The sequence below is a fragment of the Tasmannia lanceolata genome, unplaced genomic scaffold (assembly GCF_043159265.1).
Source record: "Tasmannia lanceolata isolate RefF3 unplaced genomic scaffold, GAP_Taslan_0.1 ptg000023l, whole genome shotgun sequence".
Taxonomy (NCBI): domain Eukaryota; kingdom Viridiplantae; phylum Streptophyta; class Magnoliopsida; order Canellales; family Winteraceae; genus Tasmannia; species Tasmannia lanceolata.
Genome location: NW_027518700.1, coordinates 2,091,389 through 2,112,030, shown reverse-complemented (window position 1 = coordinate 2,112,030; position 20,642 = coordinate 2,091,389). Strand labels below are relative to the sequence as shown.

Below are 20,642 nucleotides of genomic sequence, written 5' to 3'. Positions count from 1 at the left end.
TTAGTCATCCTAACATCCATTAAATTCTGGAAGTCAGCAAGCAGAAAAAAAAAAATCATCTGCATCCCCCAGATGGCCGAATTCCACAATCAACCAGCAACCCAGGAGAAAGAAATCCTGGACAATAACTTATGTCGACGAAAAACACCCATCTTGAAAATGTGACCATGCCTATATAAATTAAATTCCTTGACATTTTTGTCCATTTTAATTTAATCCTGTGCTCATTTTACATGCAACATCGTGTTACCAGCAAGGTAACGAAAGAGTGGGGAAGAAAAGTTAAAAAGTGAATTGAGAGAGAGACTCTTCAGCTATACCAGTCAAGAAAGAGGATGGAAAACGTAAGGACAAATAGAAAAAGAAAAAGAAATGTCCTGCTACCTCTGTTTCTCTCAATGGCTTGGGATAGCTCTTTGTTCCCTCTCTCTACATTGTTTGTTGCTTCAACAGCCTGAAAAGTAACAAATGGGATGCTGAAACAAGCCTTCAATAACACTAAGAATATAAATAAGCATGCACGAAACATAGTAACAAGAGATAAAGCACTTATTCCATTCATAGGTTGAAGCATGATTATCAGAGAGACAGGGATTTTTGGACTATTTATGTAACAATAACAACCGGGCAGCAACATGAGCATCCTACTTAAACCATTCACAAAGGTTGCCTATTCAAGGACACTACTATGTCATTGAGAGAGTCTGTAATCTAGGAATTACATGTAGGAAGATCATCGGCAAACTTTAACTACTACGATGGTTGAAGATTGCTTCTATTGGTCATCGCTCAAGAAGTATGCTGTGATGTCAATCGAACGGGGTCCGACTAGTCGATTAGTAAAACGAGAAAACAGAACACAGGGTTATACACGCCAATGTTATTACGAGTACATCATAAACCGCGGATGGACCCACATGGATTTTGTTCTGGGGTTATCAAAGACATTTCGTGAATACGACTCAATTTATGGGGCGGTTGACTTTTTTCAAAAATGACATCTCTTAGCCCGCAGCAAAACTTCAGATGCAATTCATATTGCCAAGCTTTTCTTCAAGGCTGGACACTTCCGAAGACTATTCTTGCAGATCGTGATGTCAAGTTTATGAGTTATTTTTGGAAGATGATATAGAAAACTTTAAGTTCATTTCATCCACAAACAGATGGGCAGACTTAAATTGTTAATCAAAGAATTGGCAATTTAGTGAGATATTTAGTTGAAGATAATATAAAATGATGGGACAATGTGTTACACATGGATGAGTTTGCTTCTAATAGTTTCATCAACAATACAACCGAAAAAGGTCTGTTTGACGGTTTGTTCTTGGAATGCAACCGAAGAGGCCCGTGGATCATTTGCTATTTATCTTGCAAAAGGAATTACGGGTTAATGATCATCTAATTAAAGGAATCATTTTTACTTATCTTTGGATATTAATTAAGTCACTGTTCCTCAATCAAAAAAAAAAGGAAAGAAGCCCGCGAATCTAGTACCGTGGAAGTTGAAAGATTCACTAAGGCTTATGCACAAGCAACATGAAGAGGTTCAGAGGAAGATCGCCTTTGCAAATAATCCAACAAAGCACAAGTAGATTTGCATAGCAGGTCCATTGAGTTTCAAGGTGACATGGTTATCATATGCATCAGGCCGGAGAGATTTTTAAAGGCCGGGTGTTTTGAAAGTATGACATAAAGTCACTTAAGTGACTAAGTTAAAACAAGGGAGATGGTGAGGGGGCTGTTTATTTCGCACGCAAGAAACGGGGGATTTGAGTTTTTTAATTTCATGGGCTTACTGAATGATATTCTAGTCCAAAGTGTTTTTGTTCAGGGTTTTGAGAACCTTTTAGCTTCCTTTCTTTTCATGTGTAGCCTAAGGCACATTTCGTTTCACGTTATGGTTTGAAATTATATTGATTAACTTTTTGCATTGAAAATAATTTCTTCTCCTTTGATTGTGGTGTAATGCTCAATCAACCTAAGGTGTGATGCCCTACGCTCCAGAGGTGTGAGGCTTTGAATTGCCTGCTCTATCTTCTCTAAGCTAATATCAGGCTACTTTCTTCTTCGTGTCGTATTCCTATATATTCCAATCAATCCAAAGCTTCAAGAATTATGGTTCGTTTCATAAGGTTTTTTTTTGTAAGTGCATTAATATTTAATAGAAGTAAACTGAATAGATCAGATCTCCTATCCAAAGGTCAGATCGGATTCATAGAGCCCATCGGATTTCTAATATGAATTAGAATCTGAGATCCAAAGGTCAGATCTAGTGGATCCTGACTGGGATTGATAAGATTGACCCCAATTAAGGACTTCAAGAGTTTTTGGAAAATTAGATTAAAATCAATTTTTAGAAAGTGGAAGAAATCAGAAATTCATCAATTTTATGGATTGCTTTACTTGAAAATTGAAGATATTTGAGATTCCTCTATTATCCTACATAATTGAGGCAAGTAAACAATCAGTTTATCAAATGATGCAAATGGCTGACCTTTTCATACAAATGCTCAATCTGTTGAGCTTGCTGGAGAACATGTGTAGACATGAGATGATTCAATGCTGACATTTCCACCATCTTCCTTTCTGTTTCTTGAACACCGTCGAGAAGACTGGTCAACTCTACCTGTGGGGTGAGCAGCTTTAGCAAGAGTTTTTTTGTTTTGAATGGTAGTTTTAGCAAGAGTTAAACAGACAAAAATATCATGCATTTCTAAAATTCATAATAAATTGAACCACTCAGGGAACACTCAGTTTACCACATATACATCTATTAATTACCTGGAGTGACCGGGTTTCATCATCCAAAAATTGCTGCTGGACTCTAAGAGGTTCGGAAGGGAGCTCTTCCTCCCTGAGATCTGAATGATTAGATTTAGTGGCATCTGAAGAAATTGTATTGTCCATCTTATGCATCCTTCTTCTTGGCATTGCTCTATTAATGGCATCCTGGAAGCGTATGGACCTTAGGCTATCAAACTGGGCTGTCACTGAATGGAGTCGCTCACTTAGAATCAAAACCTGTAGATTATCAAGACAACAGATTAGAGGAATCACTATTCAAAAAAAAAAAAAAGATTAGAGGAATCAAATATTCTTAAAACTGGATAAATCGAAAATCTGGAATTAGCCAAGCCAAAATATCAAAAATAAGTCATGAACAAAACCTATCCAAGTACCTTATATATGAGTTGTGAAAAAGTCCTATGTTCCTTCCTCTTTTTCATCAAAATTAAGCAAACTACATTGTTCCACTTGCACTATAATATAAAAGGGGCTGACTCATTGAAGTTTCATCTGTAATGTTTACCTTCAGTTCCAAGACCCTGACCAAAGTGAAATGGGGATCTAACCTATTTCATACTCTAAAAACAGTGTAAAATGGGTATCTAACCTATTTCATTCTCCAAAAACACATACCTTAGAACAAGGCAGCTTAGAAGTCCAAAAGATTGCCAATGTGGAACAGACCGCCAGAGTTCATCAAACTTCCTAGAAGTCTGGGCAGTCCCACACCTTTAAGAATTTGCCATCCATAAACAAAGCCTGTGTTTGACTAGACTACGGTCAAGAACTTGTCTCTCTTCCTACTCTCAAGGTGAAGTATAAGGCAGAAGCATATCTTTGCTCACTAACCCAACTCCTCACTTTCAGGACTAGAACATGTAACATGGGCATTGTACAGTTAAAGGTTCCTGTGTCCAACATACAAGTTGAACATGGTCGTTGGCACAAATTGATGTGCTACTAGTAAAAAACCTTAAATCTATCTCTATTTGAAGTAATAAATATACTAATAATATAAGTTTAGCGTGTTTAGATAAAAGTAGGAGGGAAGTCCAAAATATCATTCTAAAAAATAAGTTGGACAGGTGCAAGATCCAAATTGGTCTTACAATCACCCTGCGAAAAACCTTCACACACCACTTTCCCCGCTCCAACAACAACATATATGTTTGGTTGCGCAGGGTGACTCAGAGTAGTGGAATAGGAAGTCAAAAGGGAGGAGACAAGCATTTGATTTGTCTGGGATTACCTCGGAGAATAGTGCAAGTAGTGTTTGGTTGCGCAGCATATACTTAGAGAGTAGGAGAACAAGAACGGGGTGTCATTACCAATATAGGGAGAGAAGAGCGAGAGGGAAGAGAGAGAAAGAGAGAGGGCATCATTCCCTAGAAAATTCAAGTAGAATTCCTTACTTTTTGAAGAATTTGGTTTAAAAGTTATAAGGAAGGGACAAGGAATCCACCTCAGCAGATATGAAATTATTGCATGGGAGACATCCAGGGGAGTCAAAGAGTTGTCCGATGCTATTTTGGCAACCAAACGTGGAATGGCATTCCAAATCCAAGCCAAATTCTGACGGCTGTCTAGCTTTTGTGCAACCAAACACACCCATAAAGGTGCAACCTACAAAAAATAAGGATCTTATTGTGACAGCAAACAGGCCTAGTCTCTAAGGATTGTAGTCTTCACCAGCTCATCCGGACACCAAATCAAGTCCTTCCCACCCCTACCCTTAACACCCAACCAAAACAATGCACACATCCCGAAGCTTTCAAACTATGAAATCAAGCCACTGCTATTCCAGGTGAACCATAGGAAGGGCAGCTTATTTTTGTTTAATAGTTGGAGAATGATATCCCCCCCCCCACCCTTTAACGTTTGCCATGAGAATGGTTTGCTGCTTGAGCATAAATTCACCCCATTTAACGTTTTTCCTTACCTTTGAAAGTTCACGGCTGACGTTGAGAGGGGGGGGAATATCATTTCCCTAAAAATTTCAAAAGGATTAGCCGACCCCAACTAGTTTGGGACAAAGGCTTAGTTGAGTTGTGTTGTGTGTTTGGCAATTATGTTATGGTCGCAGTAGTAATCATTAATCAACGCTACTGTGGAATGTGCATGATAAAATATAATAGTTCTAGCTTAATAGGGCACATTAAATTACTGGAAGTTCAGAACAAGCATGTGAAAACAATTAAAAGTATTTTTGTAATTACGGGAAAAATTAAACAAATATTGCCTTCACCTTATGTAAGCACATCATTATCAGAAAGCGCAACGCTCCCTTTGAAAGGAAACATTTGGAATGAATTAACAAATAACAGTCACTCAAGGAAAAATAGCTACAGGCATTTCCATTGTTGAACTACCACTTTTCCAGATCCATACAGTTCATAAGGTACTTTCCAACTAAAGAAAAATTAATTCATTGGCTCTAATTAAGATATGGATTCTTACTTCCTTAATGCATGCAAGCTTCCAGATTTAAAAACATAAAAAAGGACATTGGCCATACCACACCATGTCTGTGAGCAATAATATCCGCATGAGAATTACTTTCCCACATGCTGAGCCACACCTTTGAACCACCAGTTTTATCTTCAACATTTATCCTATTCTTAAGAATATCTATCTGGTCTTTGCACGCTTTTATAAAAACACTAACCTGCAGAAAAAAAAAACATGTTAGAAAGGAAGAGGAAGAACAATTTAGTCCTGAAAAATATACAGCCATGCATTTATGAATGAAATTTACAGAAAACAAAACCAAGCATACAAATAGATTGCGACTAGTAATCTCTCCAGAGGTTTCCTGGGATTATGAAAAATACTGTTAAGCCAATTTGCTTAAATACCTTGAAATTTGTGATATAAACTTCTGAACTTTTTTTTGTGTGAGTGATATAAACTTCTGATATCAACACTAGTTAACTTCATTCAAATGATTGAATCCATGAATGAGTCAATGAAAACAAAAAAACACCATTAAGCAATTGATATGTGAACTGTTCACAAATTCAAGTTTCCATGAAGTGCAAGAATCTCATCGTCATGAATATGCCTCCTAATCTGCATTACTGTAGTCAAATCCATATTCACCTTGGCCAGCCCTAGGAGCCCTAAAGGGGATTAAATTCCTAAGGTTGCCTTTGAAACCTAGGTCTAGGCAGGCTGCCTAGGTTTCTACATGGTCACACAGGCCTGGAACCATGGAGCAGTTCATACAACCCTTTGTAAGATAAAAGGCCGCTTGCCCCTTATGCATGGTTTTAAATTTCGGGCGATATACCCAAATTTCGGATTTCGGTTGGGACCGACACCGAAACCACCTATATCTGAACTTTCGGCCAGAATCCCAAATTTCGGCCGAAATTTCTTTTTTTTAATTTTTTTCGAAATTTCTGTAATTTCGGCCAAAATTTCAGCAAAATAATGAAATTTGTTTTTTTTTAAAACAAAATTTCGGCCAAATTTCGGTTTCAGCTATGTCCGAAACCAAAACCGGAATTTTAAACATTGCCCTTATCAGAAGGAAAGCAATGACAGCCTAGTTAATCAAGCCATAGAGCCTAGAAAAACTCTACTCCCCACCCCATTCCACAAATCAAACTACATAAAGCTATATATTATGTGGAAATAATATGCTAAAAATATCTACTTTAATAGTGTAAGATACGGATACAAAGATATGATACCATATTTATGGACGAAACTACTGAAAATAACACAAATTTTTATTAGTACTAAAACTAAACTATCACTTACAAAACAGATTTTTCCTATAAATCCCTCACTTGCAAAGTATATCCGAATCAGTCATTGAAATCATGAAATGGCAAAAAAATTGAACTTTTGAAAAAAAATTCCTAAAAATCCAAAAATATTATACAAAACTTTATTGACAACAATGTCCTTTCAAGCAATTCTAAAATCATGATGTTAGAAATTTTTTAGCCTTAGTGTATCTCATATTAAAAATGATTGAAGTTTTCATATGAATAAAAAAGAATTAAATTTTGGCTTCTAGAGTTAATGCCATTTTTGTGAAAAAAAAAAGAAAAAGAAAAAAGAAAAACAGTGTCTAATGTGTTAACATAGGCAATATTTAGGGGTTTATTAGACAATCTTTTCAATAAGCTCTTTTTGGCTAAATCCTGATTCTCAATGAGTAAACAGAATATAATTACAAGATAAGGAGTTATAAGTAGAAAAAATGTTATATAAAATTGGCACAGCAAAAGGAACATATCCAAACAGATCTGATATAAGAGATAGAGAAGAGTAACAACAAAGAAAAAGGCAAGAAAGATAGAAAGACATCAAGAATAGTGCTTCCTGGTTGTGCGCCAGTGTGGGGGAAAGAACCTCCCCTTTGTGATCAGACAGAGTAGCTTAAGTTATGACTTTAAGTTGACGATCCCCAACATTTTAAGTCGAACCTCAAAAACAAAGATAAAAAGTTCTCCTTCACCATGATTATAATGGTTCTGCATTAGCAATTATATGAAGTTAATACATGGATGTAATTTATGTATTTACACTAACTTTTTCTGTTTTAGTCAATGGGAAACCACCAAGGTGCCTATGCAATCAACTAGGTGCCCAAGGGGTCAGTCAACGAGGCTATTTTAGGCACATTCCAACTAATTCACTTTATATAACTGCAACATAGTAGTTCCATTCAAAAAAAAAAAAAAAACTGCAACATGGTACCTCTTATCCTACCAATAAAGATGCATCAGTGAACATTACGACAAAGTCATGTTCCGACTCAACCCAGGACATCTCCAATTTCAAGTCGTCACATACCAGAGCAACTGAAAAAATGCTGCCTTATTGACAACAGGTTATTAGAAGGAAATAGAAAATTAAGATTTCACAGTAATACGGTTATAGTGCCACATGGAAGCTTTGAAGACATAACAAACAGACTCAACTCAACTCAACTAAGCCTTTGTCCCAAACTAGTTGGGGCCGGCTAATGAATCCTTTATAAAATTTTCCTGAAGAAGGTGAAAGGATCCACCCGACTCAAATTGACTAAGTCAAGACATAACAAACAGACAAGAAGATAAAATTGTAGTCCATGCATAACATTCCCACATGTTTCAAAACATGATTGGATGGATTATCTACTTTTGTTACCTCCAAAATTCTAGTACTCAAACCTATTCAATAATTATTAACCAAAAAGTAAGAGGCATATAAGTCAGAAATTCATCACACCTAACTGCCAAATTTGTAATTTTACGAAGAGCAGTTCCAAAAAAGTTAACAAGTAGATTGTGTTATAAGCAATTGTGTCCTGCAAGGCCTTTCAAAAGAACTCACTTCATGCTCAATGCTGTCACGTTCTTGTTCCGTGGTACGATGGAGATCCACGTAATCCTTCCTATGCTTCAAAATGAAGCGTTCCAATTCTTCAATGCTTTCAAGCTGAGAAATTAGGAAGAGTTAATTTTACCATGAAAAACACCAAATAGTAGGGGTGCAATTTGAGTCGAGTCGGGTTGAGCGTTTGCTAAAAATGAATTAGAATCAACCTGAACCTGACCGATTTTAGGGTAAAAGCTCAACCAATATTCCCAAAAATCGACCTGAGTTGCACCCCTACCAAATAGCCCAAGAAAGGTTTCTAAAATCTAGCGCCCAACCGCCCACCAATATTTGTTGATAATTACAAAAAAGTAGTTTAACAGAGTATTAAATAGAGCAAACTGAAATTTACAAATACTGGGACTAGAGATGACATCCCTAACAATATTTGATTGTTATACCGTTTTGAGCGCTGCTTTGGTAAAAGGTGACTTTTGACGAGGTTTGTGCATGATCATAGATGCCAATATGGTCGCCATTTTCGACTGCCGAAGACAAAATGCTATCACATAAAAATTCTAAGCCAGAAATATAGGAAAGAATATAACCTGAAAATAGTTCCACATTGATCACTAAAGACACCAAAGTAAGTGATTTCAGAAGTATTTAGCAACCTCATTATATCCAAGGGAGAGCGCTACAGAGCGCACAGTATCCTTGAAATCGTCAGTTCTGTCCTTGAATCTTGCCATTCCTTTTACCATTGACCACACCAGAAGCAACTTTAGAACGAATTAAATATGCAGTAATTATGAAAATTCTAAAGTGCATGAAAAATATTACTCTGAAACAAGGAAAGAACCAAACATCCGGCGTGTGATCAAATGTTGTTCTACCAGTGTAAAATCATCAGAGGATAATACAAGACCTCCAACCCCAAGAAACGTGTAATTAACTTGAAAGAGTATCAATTTTCTTCTGAACCATCCTTTTCAGCATCTATCTCTGAAACTGAATATAAAAAAAAGGTAGCAAGCATGAAACAAAACATGACCAAGAAGAGCAAGGAATGAAACATAACCAAGAAGAGAATTTAAGAACCACGCCCAAGGCATTTGAATCGATAAACTATAATAAGAAATCAAATAGGTTATTATCATAAGTTGAGCATTAAAATTCTCGACACTTCTATTCATGCATTTGATGGATATTTACATTTGAGCCTCTAGGTATGCACATGCAATGTCATAACATACAGAGCCTACAAATGCATAAAAAGTGATTGTTACCGAGATTCTCATTTCTCCAAGAACGACAGAGGAATACCCTTCTCGAACAGTATAAAAAACATGTTTTATTGCTTTTTCAAGCTAAGGTATTCACTGGCATGCCATCTCCTAAGCCATAATTGCACACCTACAAAACTACAACCAATATTGCATGGATTCTTCTAAATGTCCGAGCTACCTATGCTAGACACGTACTAAATTGACATTTCATACTTTCTTTCTTCAATATTTATGAATCAAACCACACAAATTTGCATCTAGCATAGGTTTTGGGTGTATCCTTCTCAACAGAAAGCTCTCATAAAAAAATACTCTTATTTGCATATAATTTTATACGCAAAGAATGGTTACAATAGTTTTGTTTGCATACAAATTAGCCATGTAAAATCATGGTGTCTGCATCTTATGGTTTGCTAATTTCTACTATTCAGTTTATTTGTGCACGATCGCATCAGTTTTTGCCCGACGATTCTCAACAAATGGTATCGAGCCATGGTTGGAGCGATCATCGGTTGGGTCACAGTTGGAGCAATCATGGGTGTTGTGGTTGGATCGTGGTTAGAGTGATCATCGGAGGTGGAAAAATTGTTCGAGAGATTCTCATTCGAGATGGAGTCATGCAACAAGGTATTTATCATCTAAATATTTCTTTATAATTTTGAAAGATGAGTGTATCAATCTAAGAGGGCGAGCCTTGGCGCAATGGTAAGGTTGCTCCATTGTGACCTGGTGGTCACCACCACAGGTTCGAGTCACGTAAATAGCCTCTTTGCAAAGCAGGGGTAAGGCTGCGTACATCCAGCCCTCCCAAGACCCTGCAATGGCGGGAGCCTCGTGCACTGGGCCGTCCTTTTTTTAATGTATCAATCTTTTTTTTGAAATGGTTTTTAATGTATCAATCTAAGATTGATTAGATTCATCAGTGTGTAGAAAGAGGGTTTTCTATTCGTCTTTCATTGGTTTTCAGCCTTGTGTGGAATGACCATATTTATAGTGTTGTTTAGATGAGCGAGATGGTCTGAAATGGTGTAAAGTCGAGTTCTACTCAGTTCAACATTGACAAGTTTGACAGAAAGGATAGTTTCAAAGTATAGCAGATAATGTTGAAAGACATCCTTATTCAACAAGGCCTGGCCAAGGCGTTGAACGGAAAGGATGGGAAACAGAGAAGAAGACAGTTGCAGAGTGGGAAGATATTGTGTTGAAGGCAGTCAGCTCAATTCGCACAATTCGACTGTATCTAGTCTCTAGTAACCCAAAGGTTAAGTTAGCGTTGTGAGGTTCCATTAAAGATTTTTAATTATCCGATTAGCTGTTATTCTTTCTTAGATCCATAAATTTGCTAAACCCCAACTTTTTTTCTCTCTCTTTCCACCCCTCTCTGCAACTTTTGTATCTGTAATGCATCTAGAATCTAGATCTTCAGAACAAGTATAAACTCAAAACTGCTTTCCTTCTTCTTCTTTTTTTTGAAAGGGAACTGCTTCCTTCTCAACCATCGATTTCTCTCCTGAGATCAGTTTGGTGTCTTACTTCGTGGAAAATGGCAGTGGCGGGGGACTCTAACTGATGAGTCACCGTGGCCATGGATTTCGTGAAATGGGCGGTGAGGATTTCGTGATTGGGCTCAGATTAGGGTTTCTGGAATGGTCGCAATTCTTCAAAGTTGGGGATCTTACAAGGGCATGTCATCGGATAACATCAAGGGTTAGATTTTGGCGCTTTCTTCGAGCGTTTTAATTAAAAACCAAAATGGCAAAATGTATAGTAGTGGGTGTGGACCCCGATCTGGAGGAGAGAGGTCGGGGGACGAGCCCCCAACGGCCTCTGGATCATCCACGTGAGAAGAATAGCTCTACCAAGGAACTCTCGAAACGGATGCCACCCTCATAGCATAGCACGAGTGGTGATATAAATGAGAGATACCTCTTGATCCGGAGCCAAGGCTCGAAACCAAGACGTACCTAAAATAACTCAGAGTCGTCATCCATGGATAGGCCATGGAGCCCCAAAAAACAAATATGCTCTGTATACCATGGATAACCAGAAATATATATGGGCTTGTGCTTGATTACGAATGGAGAATGTCTGAAGAGCACCCCCAATTCGTCCGAGTGCAAGCACTTGGTCTCTTATGCCATTTATTATTAACCTTGAAGAGTTTTGGACGAAAATCATGTAAAATAAGAACAAATATCCCCAAGTGGACATCTACTTAAACATGCATGACCCGGAGATAAAATAACAAGCATGCACAAAAATGGAAGAAGTGTCGCCTAATCATAGCTAGGTTATGAGTGACATGCCTAACTAGTGTCTAAGTTCTGGTGGACAAACACATGCATGCTACAGCTAAAGGTGTAAGGTCTGTACAGGAAAGTAAGAAAATACAACAGAACATATAACACAATCACATATGATACAACAAGACAAATCCTAAACTCTAAACGTACTCCTTGACTCTTGGATGGTCTGATATTCATCCAAGCCGCCTACATATCCCCGCCTCCACGAGAATCAGAGTCACGTAGTTCTTCGCACCTATTCTAAGCTATGATGCTTAAGACATCTAGACCTCTATCCTAAACTTGACCTAAAAGACTGGACTAGTTATTAAAGCTTCTTGTGCGATTATTTATATTCCAGTGGATTGTGGATTTTATGACACCCTATATGCCCTAACTAAGTGCAGGTTAGTCCTAAGCTAATGCAGGTGGTTCCTACAACTTATGTGTAACTAGGCTGTGTATCCTAAGAAAAACAGTAGGCAAACTAACGGCATCATATTCTAGTCATCAGTCAGCGATGTGAATCGTCAACTGACCGGACGGAGGCGTTCCTAGCTAGGACAAACTCCTAACTCTAACACAAACACACAACAAATCAAGGATAAACTCCTAGCTCTAAAACTCTCTATCTAGAACAAATTCCTAACTCCAAAGGAACAGCTTTTGGAAAAACAATTTATAAAAGATTTTTGTGCTTTTTAAAGAATTCAAATGATTTATTTACAAAATTTGGCTGGACTTGGGATAAAGATCTCAAGCTGCACTACGTACCTCGTGGAAGAGGATCAAGCCAACATATTTCAAAATCCAACTTTCCTAATACGCTCATAAAACTCAACACTTTAGATTTTTTTTAAGGTTTTTGATATTTTCAAATGCTTTTGACTTTTGAATTTTCGATGTTTTTGAATTTTAAAATATTCAATTGCTTTTGGGTTTCAAATTTCTAATGTTTTTGTGATTTTAAATTATTTCAATGTTCTTGCGATTGTAAAGTATTTCAATATTTATGGATTTTAAAATTTCAAATGCTTTCCCCTTTTTGGTCAAAGGCCAAAGGGAACACACAATGCAACACCCTAGGATAAAACCCTTAGAGTAAAGGAGAAACCTCAAACCAACAAACTAGTATCCCAAAACAAGATGTAACAATTCACAAACAAGTAAACAAGTGCCCCAAAAACAATGAAAACGATCTAAGATCCCAAGCAGGTAAAGGTCCAATAAGACTAAGCTAGTCTCTAATAAAGAAAAGCGCTAACAACCCTAAAGGATAAACTTCTATCTAACAGGCAAACCATAAAGTTATGGGGCAAACTCCTAACATATAGGATAACCAACTCTAAATGGGAAGCAAATGAGTCAAAGACTCTCTATTACTCTATAAGGGAGGGCAAATGAGTCAAAGACTCGCTAAACGAAAAGAGATAAACAAAGGGTACTAGTGAGACTGAGCAAGTCTCCTAGACACTGAGGAGGGCTCCAAGTATCCCTATCATTGCTCTTGCAATGGATAAGTAGGGCTAAGGCAACTAACAGACCAAGTTGGTCATCAACTAGTAGGGGGACAAGTCGAGGTACAACTTAGAGAGAGTTTTATAAATGAGGTCAAGCATGCCTCCAAAGGGTTAAATCTATACTAAATCCAAGGTATATTCCTTAAGAGATAGGCTCTAAACAACGAGGGTTGTTTCCAAGACAAAACTACCTCATGAGACAAAGCATGTCTCCTAATGCAACTCACTAATGAGACCACAATGGTCTCCTAAATGAAGGCTCCATATGACTCTTTCATTGCCCATGCAATGAATGGGCTACTAATGACTTGAGGGTATCTAAAAGACTAAACAAATCTACTAAAATAAAAGAGGAGAGTGCTACTAGGACTGAGCAAGTCCCCTGAGATGATGGGCTTGGGCTAACACCTTCATCGCCCAAACAGCCTTATCAGTTGTAAAGATCCTCACATACATCAAACAATATTTGATCCAGTAACAATCTTTCATTATTATCTTCAAAAGAATGTTATTTCCACAACTATTTCTACTAATTGCATAAACTCATTTTGTCCTAACTATCATAACTGCTAATTAGTACTACTACAATAGCCCAAAAAGCACGATCAAATAATATACCAAGATGAACATGAAACAAGCTACACAGTAAAAGATATAATAAAGAGAATAAGGCACGATGGGACAGGGTTTGAAGAACCAAATGGGTACCACGGCATGGCAATATGAACAATATTTTCCTTCAGTCATGTAGACAAGCATAAACAACTTAGACCTTAACCTATCATCATACTGCCCATGAAACTACTCCAAACAATTTTTGAGTTTACACATGTTGTAAAATAAAATTTTCTAATTACACAGACACATATACTCACACACACGTACAGAACATGCACACATATACATTCCATACACAGGCACATGCACACCCACTCATATTCATATAAAAACAGATGACAAATGTAAATGCCCTATTGCAAGTCAAAATCCCCACTGCATTTTCAGGTTTTTACAACTAGACAGACATTATTTCCATGTTTTCTAATTACCCTACCTCCTATTGTTTTCTTCCTTTTACCATGATAGACATCTTAGTTTCTTTTACAACTCCTAAAGACAAGCAATACAACTCGGTAAAGAAAACTCTATAGAAACACTCAGCATAATAGTGCTAAATAGCATCCTCTTTCTTTAAATGCTGCCCTTATAAACGCTACCATCACTCTATCAGCTTATCTTAGTAAACATTTTAAATGACTCAACCTCTCAACAAATATATTCAAAATCCTTTCCTGCATTCCTAATTACAGAATCAAATTACATTAATCTGAATAAAATGTAAGGTAGCATCGGTGGAAAATCAAGAAACATCTACCAAAAATCTTCTGCTCATATATGTCTAGCTCAATTAATTACCAGGCATTACTGCCTAAAGTGAGCATCATTTCCACAACATTAGGGGCGCCTAAATCTTGTATCACTAATGAAGCTTATCCATGACTTTGGACATGGTCACTCAATGACGACATCTATAAAGCCCTTCAGAACATGATGAACCTGATAACTTTCCCAAGTGATAAAGAAAAAATAGAGTTCAGGGAATGCACACAACACCATATGGCTGTACACACTCCATCTTTTAGGGAGTATATGCAGGTTTAAAGTAAAAAATAACTGCATCAGCTCCCTAGGTCTAATTTATGCCCATAAGGCAAGATAAATGTCCAAGACAAAGATAGTATATACCACACCAGAAAGAACAAAATCTCATGGAGTTTACAGGGTATGATAAAATCTCCAGCTACACAAAACATTTCCAACCATTGATCTGAATGAATAGAAATTCCTACCTGGTTCCTTAACCGTGATAGACCAATGACAATGATCAATCAGTCCATAAATCTAAGCTTACTCTATTTCAAATTATAAAAAAACAGATATAGAGAAATCAACAAGTAAGCCGAGTTGGTTCAACATAGGTATTTTAACATCGTAGTGCTGACATTAAAAAAAAATCAATATGAACACAATCCTGTTAGATAGTTGACCCAGGACAAGGCGATGGCGGGGAACTGCTGTCTTGTGTGACTTTCAACAAATGCTAGCTGATTTCAAGTTCCTCCAACAAAAGGGCCTTCAAACACATTTACCCAAACACTATGCATGCATACCATTCAATACCCTTGGCACAACAGAAACATCTTGGATTAATCCTCTAAGCATTTAAATTTCAGCACTTCAGAAACAAAGTGAAACCGCGACATATAAAATAAAACCCATCTCCATGTATTTTGTTCAAAACCCAAACTCGTGAGCATTGGTTTCAAAAGTTGTGTGTTACTCGTCTTAATGGGCTTATTGGGATTTCAAGAGAAGAATGGAAATTCCAACCTCGGTTCATGAATAAATTCAAACAGCGCTATTCAACTCCTTTGAATCAAGGGTTCTAATTTGGGAAAGACTAATTTGCAAATCACTTCTCTTATGCCCACATAAGGCTCTCGGTACATGACTCCATTTAATCAAAATTGAAGCCAACAACAAAACAGACCCTAGTAAATTAATCCCACATGCTAAGTAGCAATAACCAACCTAAAATGAGCTCAAGGACAGACATGCAATCCATTGTCCACATTTTTGGCATTTTACGAGATATTACCATCCCCTTTCAACAGATTTTCATACAAAAATTACATATATGATGAGCTGAAGCAGAGCACTAACCGTACTTGTCATGCTCAGACCAGATCTTGTCTTATGCCCTTGTTCAAATTAAAATTTCAAAAGTACTAAGGAAGTACTAAAAAAAAATCTCGATTCATCCAAAGAAAAAAAATCACACTCAAATCCTAACGCTACTGCCATCACAATATGTACTCTGGAAGCAAGATAATATATATATATATATATATATATATATGACAGAAATGCAAAGAATAATAAATAAATAAATAAAGATACCTCAATGCACTGCTCTTCTTCTTTCTTCTCGCCTCTGCAATTAGGGTTTCGAAATGGGTTTAGGGTTTGACGATGATGAGGTGGCTGTGAAGTGGAGGTTGAATAGGAAGATGATGGGGATTATGGTGGAGAGTGTAAATCAAAGGAGGAGATGGGGTTTGTAGAAGATGGCTGAGATGGGTTTGGAGGATGGAGGACCGGATCTAATGGAGGTTGTGGCCGGATTCTGGCGAGAATCCCACCGGAGAATCAGTGTTTGATGGTCGTAGAGAGGTTTGGGTGAAATTTGTAAAGATGGTGGTGGGTTTTGAAATGGATAAAAGAGGGTTTAAATAAGAAAACGGATCAGAGCAAGGTGGAGATGGCGGCAATAGGAGAGCTAGATGGTGGAGATGGATAATGGGGTAGGAGATGATCGGCGGCAAGGGAGAGGCCAAGGAAGATGATCAGCCTCTCTCTCTCTCTCTCAGCTACCTCTCCCTCTTCTCTGTTTTCTAACGAACATGGGAAAAACCTCCTTGATGCCCTCATTCGATGGGTTATTATAATGGGAGATGATAAATTCAGCCCCTTATTTCCTCCCTAGGCAGCCCATCTCCAGTGTATTTATAACTATTTTTTATACTAGCAAGGGTGCGGCTCAAGTAAAAGAAAGGGGTAAACGAAAATGGAAATGGTATATTGGCTCTATTTCTTTTCCGGACAACCCCTTTTAATACATTTGCAACTACCCTTTAAATGGGAAGGTGGTCCAGGTACGAACGAAGGGGAAAATTTTATGAAAAATTTCTCTTTTAAAAATTGATCTCAACGCTCCAAATCCTCTTTATGTTCAATGGTGAGGATTGAGGGTTTTTTAACCACCTAGAAAACTTCCAAGGAAGCTTCCTAAAATCCTCCCCTAACTAATCCTAGCCACAAGCCTCCATTAATCAGATTAAGCTCTAATTGTGACTTGAAAAGGAAGAAAAGAATCTTTGTTATTTACAAAATTGTCCTGCCCTCGGATAATGCACCCCCTAATTATGTTACACATTAATCTGCACACCCAAATATCTTCCTGGACAGCCGCTGCAGTAAATTTGAACTGGCTATTCAGGTTCCAGCACACCCCCCTTTCTGGCTAAATTGCCACATTTATTCCTACGCTACACTACACTGCAAACTTCATTCGCTTACTAGGCAAACCGCTACAAATTCGGATGAAATTTTATGATGACCTAAATGAGACCCTAACCTACTCTAGGAACAAATTGGGAATGCCAAAAATACTAGTTTGATAGGATTTCTAACCTAACCGGCCTTATTAGGGTTCGGTCAAAATGGGGTGTCTACAATGGGGAATAACAATTTCTGAAGGTTTCTTATAATTAAAGAACGCACCACAACAAGCTTTTAGAAAAATGAAGTGATCTTGAACTCACTAAGATACTTTCATGAAATTTATGACTAAATTGGGGAAATCCAAAGATATATCTCTTGGACACAGAGCCCCAAATAAAAATAAAATTACACAATAACTGAAGTTTAGAATTATCAGGAATAATGGAATGTGAAACATTCAATATCATCATAACCAACGTTTTAAATTTCAGAAACTTCGGCCGAAATTTGGCAGAAGGGCTCAAAATGTCAGTTTTTTGGGGCTGAAATTTCGGCTGAAATTTTGTAAAGAAATAAATAATTAATATTTTATCCCAAATTTCGCCGAAATTACCTAAATTTCCAAAATTTCAACCTAAATTACCTACATTTCTGAAAATTCGACCTAAATTTACCAAATTTCGACATTTTCGGTCCCGACCGAAATCCAAAATTTCGGATTTCAACCAAAATTTAAAACCTTGGTCATAACTAAGAAAAACTGATGCAATCCCGGAAGAGATTGGAGCGAAACCGAATAATTAGAAGCGAATCAAACTCAGATGAGGTTGGAAATACTTCGGCAGATCTAGTAAGACGTTAGATTTCCCCAAAAATATTCCAAAAATCAAACAAACAATGAAGCAAACCACGATCAATACGTGCTTAAATCAAATAAATTTCATAGAAAAGTTCTGGAGGAACCCAAAAAAAGCCTAATGGCAAATTTTCATTCAAGAATCAAAGAAAATATGTCTCTACATTACAATGCTTTCAAGAGTTCTATTTATACGAAAAGAAAATCCTAAAGCTAACTTAATACCCAAGCAACTAATCACAGCCGTCCATCTAAAATAACATAAATAGAACCTAAAATCTTGACTAAAACTTACCTAAAATAGTAATCCTGTAATAAGCATATACCATTTACATAAAATGCCCATAACTTGCTCAAATCACAACCAAATCGTGTGATCTTGGGCTCATTAGATATGTAATTGAGAAACCTTTCTAAAGATACCAAAATCATGCCAAACGGATGTGATTTGATGCCGATAATGGAGGCTACAAATAAAATAACGAAAAATATTAATTAAAAATAGAAGGTCTTCCAAGCTGTATGTTCATGGCAATTTCCAACTGCATCAAAAACTCAGAATAATCTTAATTTAAATAAAATTCGAAACTCAAATTGAAAAAAAAAAAATGCACTTGAAATACGCAAAGGTCCAAAGAATTCAAAACCTTCAACAAGGAGAAGGAATCCATATGATTTAATGGGTAAAATTCAGTAAAAAAAAAAAAACTACAACCCTGATCATGAAACCCTAGGTACAAAAAAACTGAAAACCATGATCATTAAAACAATTTAGCCCACAATACCATGATCAGTTTTTCAAAATCCTTTTTTCCCCTAGAAACTGCCATTCTCGACGCACAATCCATACAAGTACTGCCATTTTCAATCAGAGAGAGAGAGAGTACCTTAGGGTTTATGCGTTGCTTGGGATAGGGGAAACCGGACCCAAAGAGAGGGGGAATCGTAGAGACAACAAAGACGATCCGTTTAAAAGAGTCTCTCTGGGGTACAACAAGGGTTGGACTCAAACCGAACCCCATTTTGGCTCAGGTTGGGTTGGGTTGGGTTGGGTTGGGTGAAGCCCCATTTTGGCTCCGTATCATATCACTGTGTTTATTGTTTTAATCACTTATAAAGAAAGTCATCTTATGAAATCTGAAAGTTGTACTGTAATCCTTTTTAAGAAAGATTTGCTGGGCAACTTCGCGAAAGTCATTTTGCGGCTCACTTAGAATGTATTCCATGAGAAACTATAAGATGAAAGGGTGTACAAACATGTAGAGGTGGTATGCCCAAAGACCCACCCTTGATATTTGATCCAACAACAGCTCCTCAAAAAGTGAGCTGCTGTTGGATCAAATACCAAGGATGGGATGGTGAGTACGTGTTTGTATGCCATTTCATCATATAATTTCTATGTATTCCACTAACCCAACTTGCATTGAGGCTCAATTTGCTGAAATCCAACTGCATTTTGGGCTCAATGTGACAATGTATGTATACTATGATCTTTCTGTTAGGATTGTACTTTAACTTTTATATTGCACTTTACAGGCATCACTTCCGCAATGGTCAAAGTCTTCTCTTTCAATCAAACTATTTGCACACCCAATCAATATTTGATTACCGTGATATGTGGCTACTCAACTGGACAATGATGCTATACATTGAGTTTTCGTGTATCGTGCAGCTAGGATGTAAACGGATCGAATTCGAATAAGATATGGCTATATCCGAATTCGATTACAGTATACACTATCTGAATTCGGATTCGGATTCGAATTTGACGGATATTTAATATTTATTACCGAATTCGTATGCGTCGGATATTGTTCGAATTCGGATATTATCCGTATCCGTTTATCCGGTAAATTTGAACATTTTATTGCAGCATTTTATCTTTCTTCTCCTTCTTACTCCTCGAATAAATTTTTCAAACCCTAAAACCAGACCTCTACCTTCTTTTCACAAAATTAACTCTCAAACCCTAAAATATATGAGATAATTTTCTTCCTTTTAAAACAAACGCAGAGAGAGAGGCGGTGTAGATGGATGATGGTGTTGGTAGTGGTCTTTGGGTTTTTTCTTTTTTTATGTATATGATGGAATGGGTTTGGGCTATTTTGAACAGGGAAGTGGGAGTGCTGATTGTGGAAGATGAAGAGAAATGGGGATGGAGATGGGGATTGGGTTAGAGATGGAGGTGACTGGCGGTGACGGAAGTGGTTGTGAGAAGGTGGAGACGCGCGGCGGTAGATTTTGGTGGGGTTTGAGGCACCAAGGAATGCCGAAGATGATGTCTCAGCCTCCTCCTTTCTCCTCTCTCCTGCTTCTCCTTGCAAACCTTAGAAGTCCTCTCTTTTAATTGCATTTTAGGTTTTTATATAATCCTAAGTTGAAAATTTGATCTGAACCATCCATTTACCATAAATGACTATGGCCTTTTTGCTCTAGAATTCTCTAGAAACTATGATATCTTCTTTCAATCACCATCATCCATTTGTCTCTTTCATCCTACAACCCACATTTGTTGCTTCATAAA

The 20,642-nt window shown here is 37.3% G+C and overlaps 1 protein-coding gene across 3 annotated transcripts; it reads right to left on the bottom strand.

Moving 5' to 3' along the window:
* Positions 1–153: 153 nt before the first annotated feature.
* SYP81 (syntaxin of plants 81) lies at positions 154–19,187 on the bottom strand. 3 transcript variants are annotated; one of them, XM_077367097.1, is made up of 9 exons: positions 19,006–19,187; positions 8,947–9,114; positions 8,778–8,857; positions 8,565–8,648; positions 8,119–8,223; positions 5,303–5,452; positions 2,782–3,021; positions 2,495–2,626; positions 154–454 (listed from the first exon to the last, which is right to left on the bottom strand). In XM_077367097.1, exons 3-9 carry the CDS (start codon positions 8,853–8,855, stop codon positions 311–313), a joined length of 933 nt encoding a protein of 310 aa, XP_077223212.1. In that variant the 5' UTR covers positions 8,856–8,857; positions 8,947–9,114; positions 19,006–19,187; the 3' UTR covers positions 154–310. The 3 variants fall into 3 exon arrangements, with proteins under 3 accessions (XP_077223212.1, XP_077223213.1, XP_077223214.1); XM_077367098.1 differs by having other exon boundaries at positions 18,904–19,006; XM_077367099.1 differs by lacking the exon at positions 19,006–19,187 and adding an exon at positions 16,159–16,656.
* Between the last annotated feature and the right edge of the window lie 1,455 nt (positions 19,188–20,642).

What these genes read in the sequence shown, in the direction of transcription:
- SYP81 (XM_077367097.1), bottom strand. Translation starts at nt 8,855, where the DNA reads ATGGCAAGATTCAAGGACAGAACTGACGATTTCAAGGATACTGTGCGC. An exon ending in CCAAAGCAGCGCTCAAAACG is followed by an intron (nt 8,224 to 8,564) that starts GTATAACAATCA and finishes CTAATTTCTCAG; the next exon opens with CTTGAAAGCATTGAAGAATT. An exon ending in TTGAGCATTTGTATGAAAAG is followed by an intron (nt 455 to 2,494) that starts GTCAGCCATTTG and finishes GTTACTTTTCAG; the next exon opens with GCTGTTGAAGCAACAAACAA.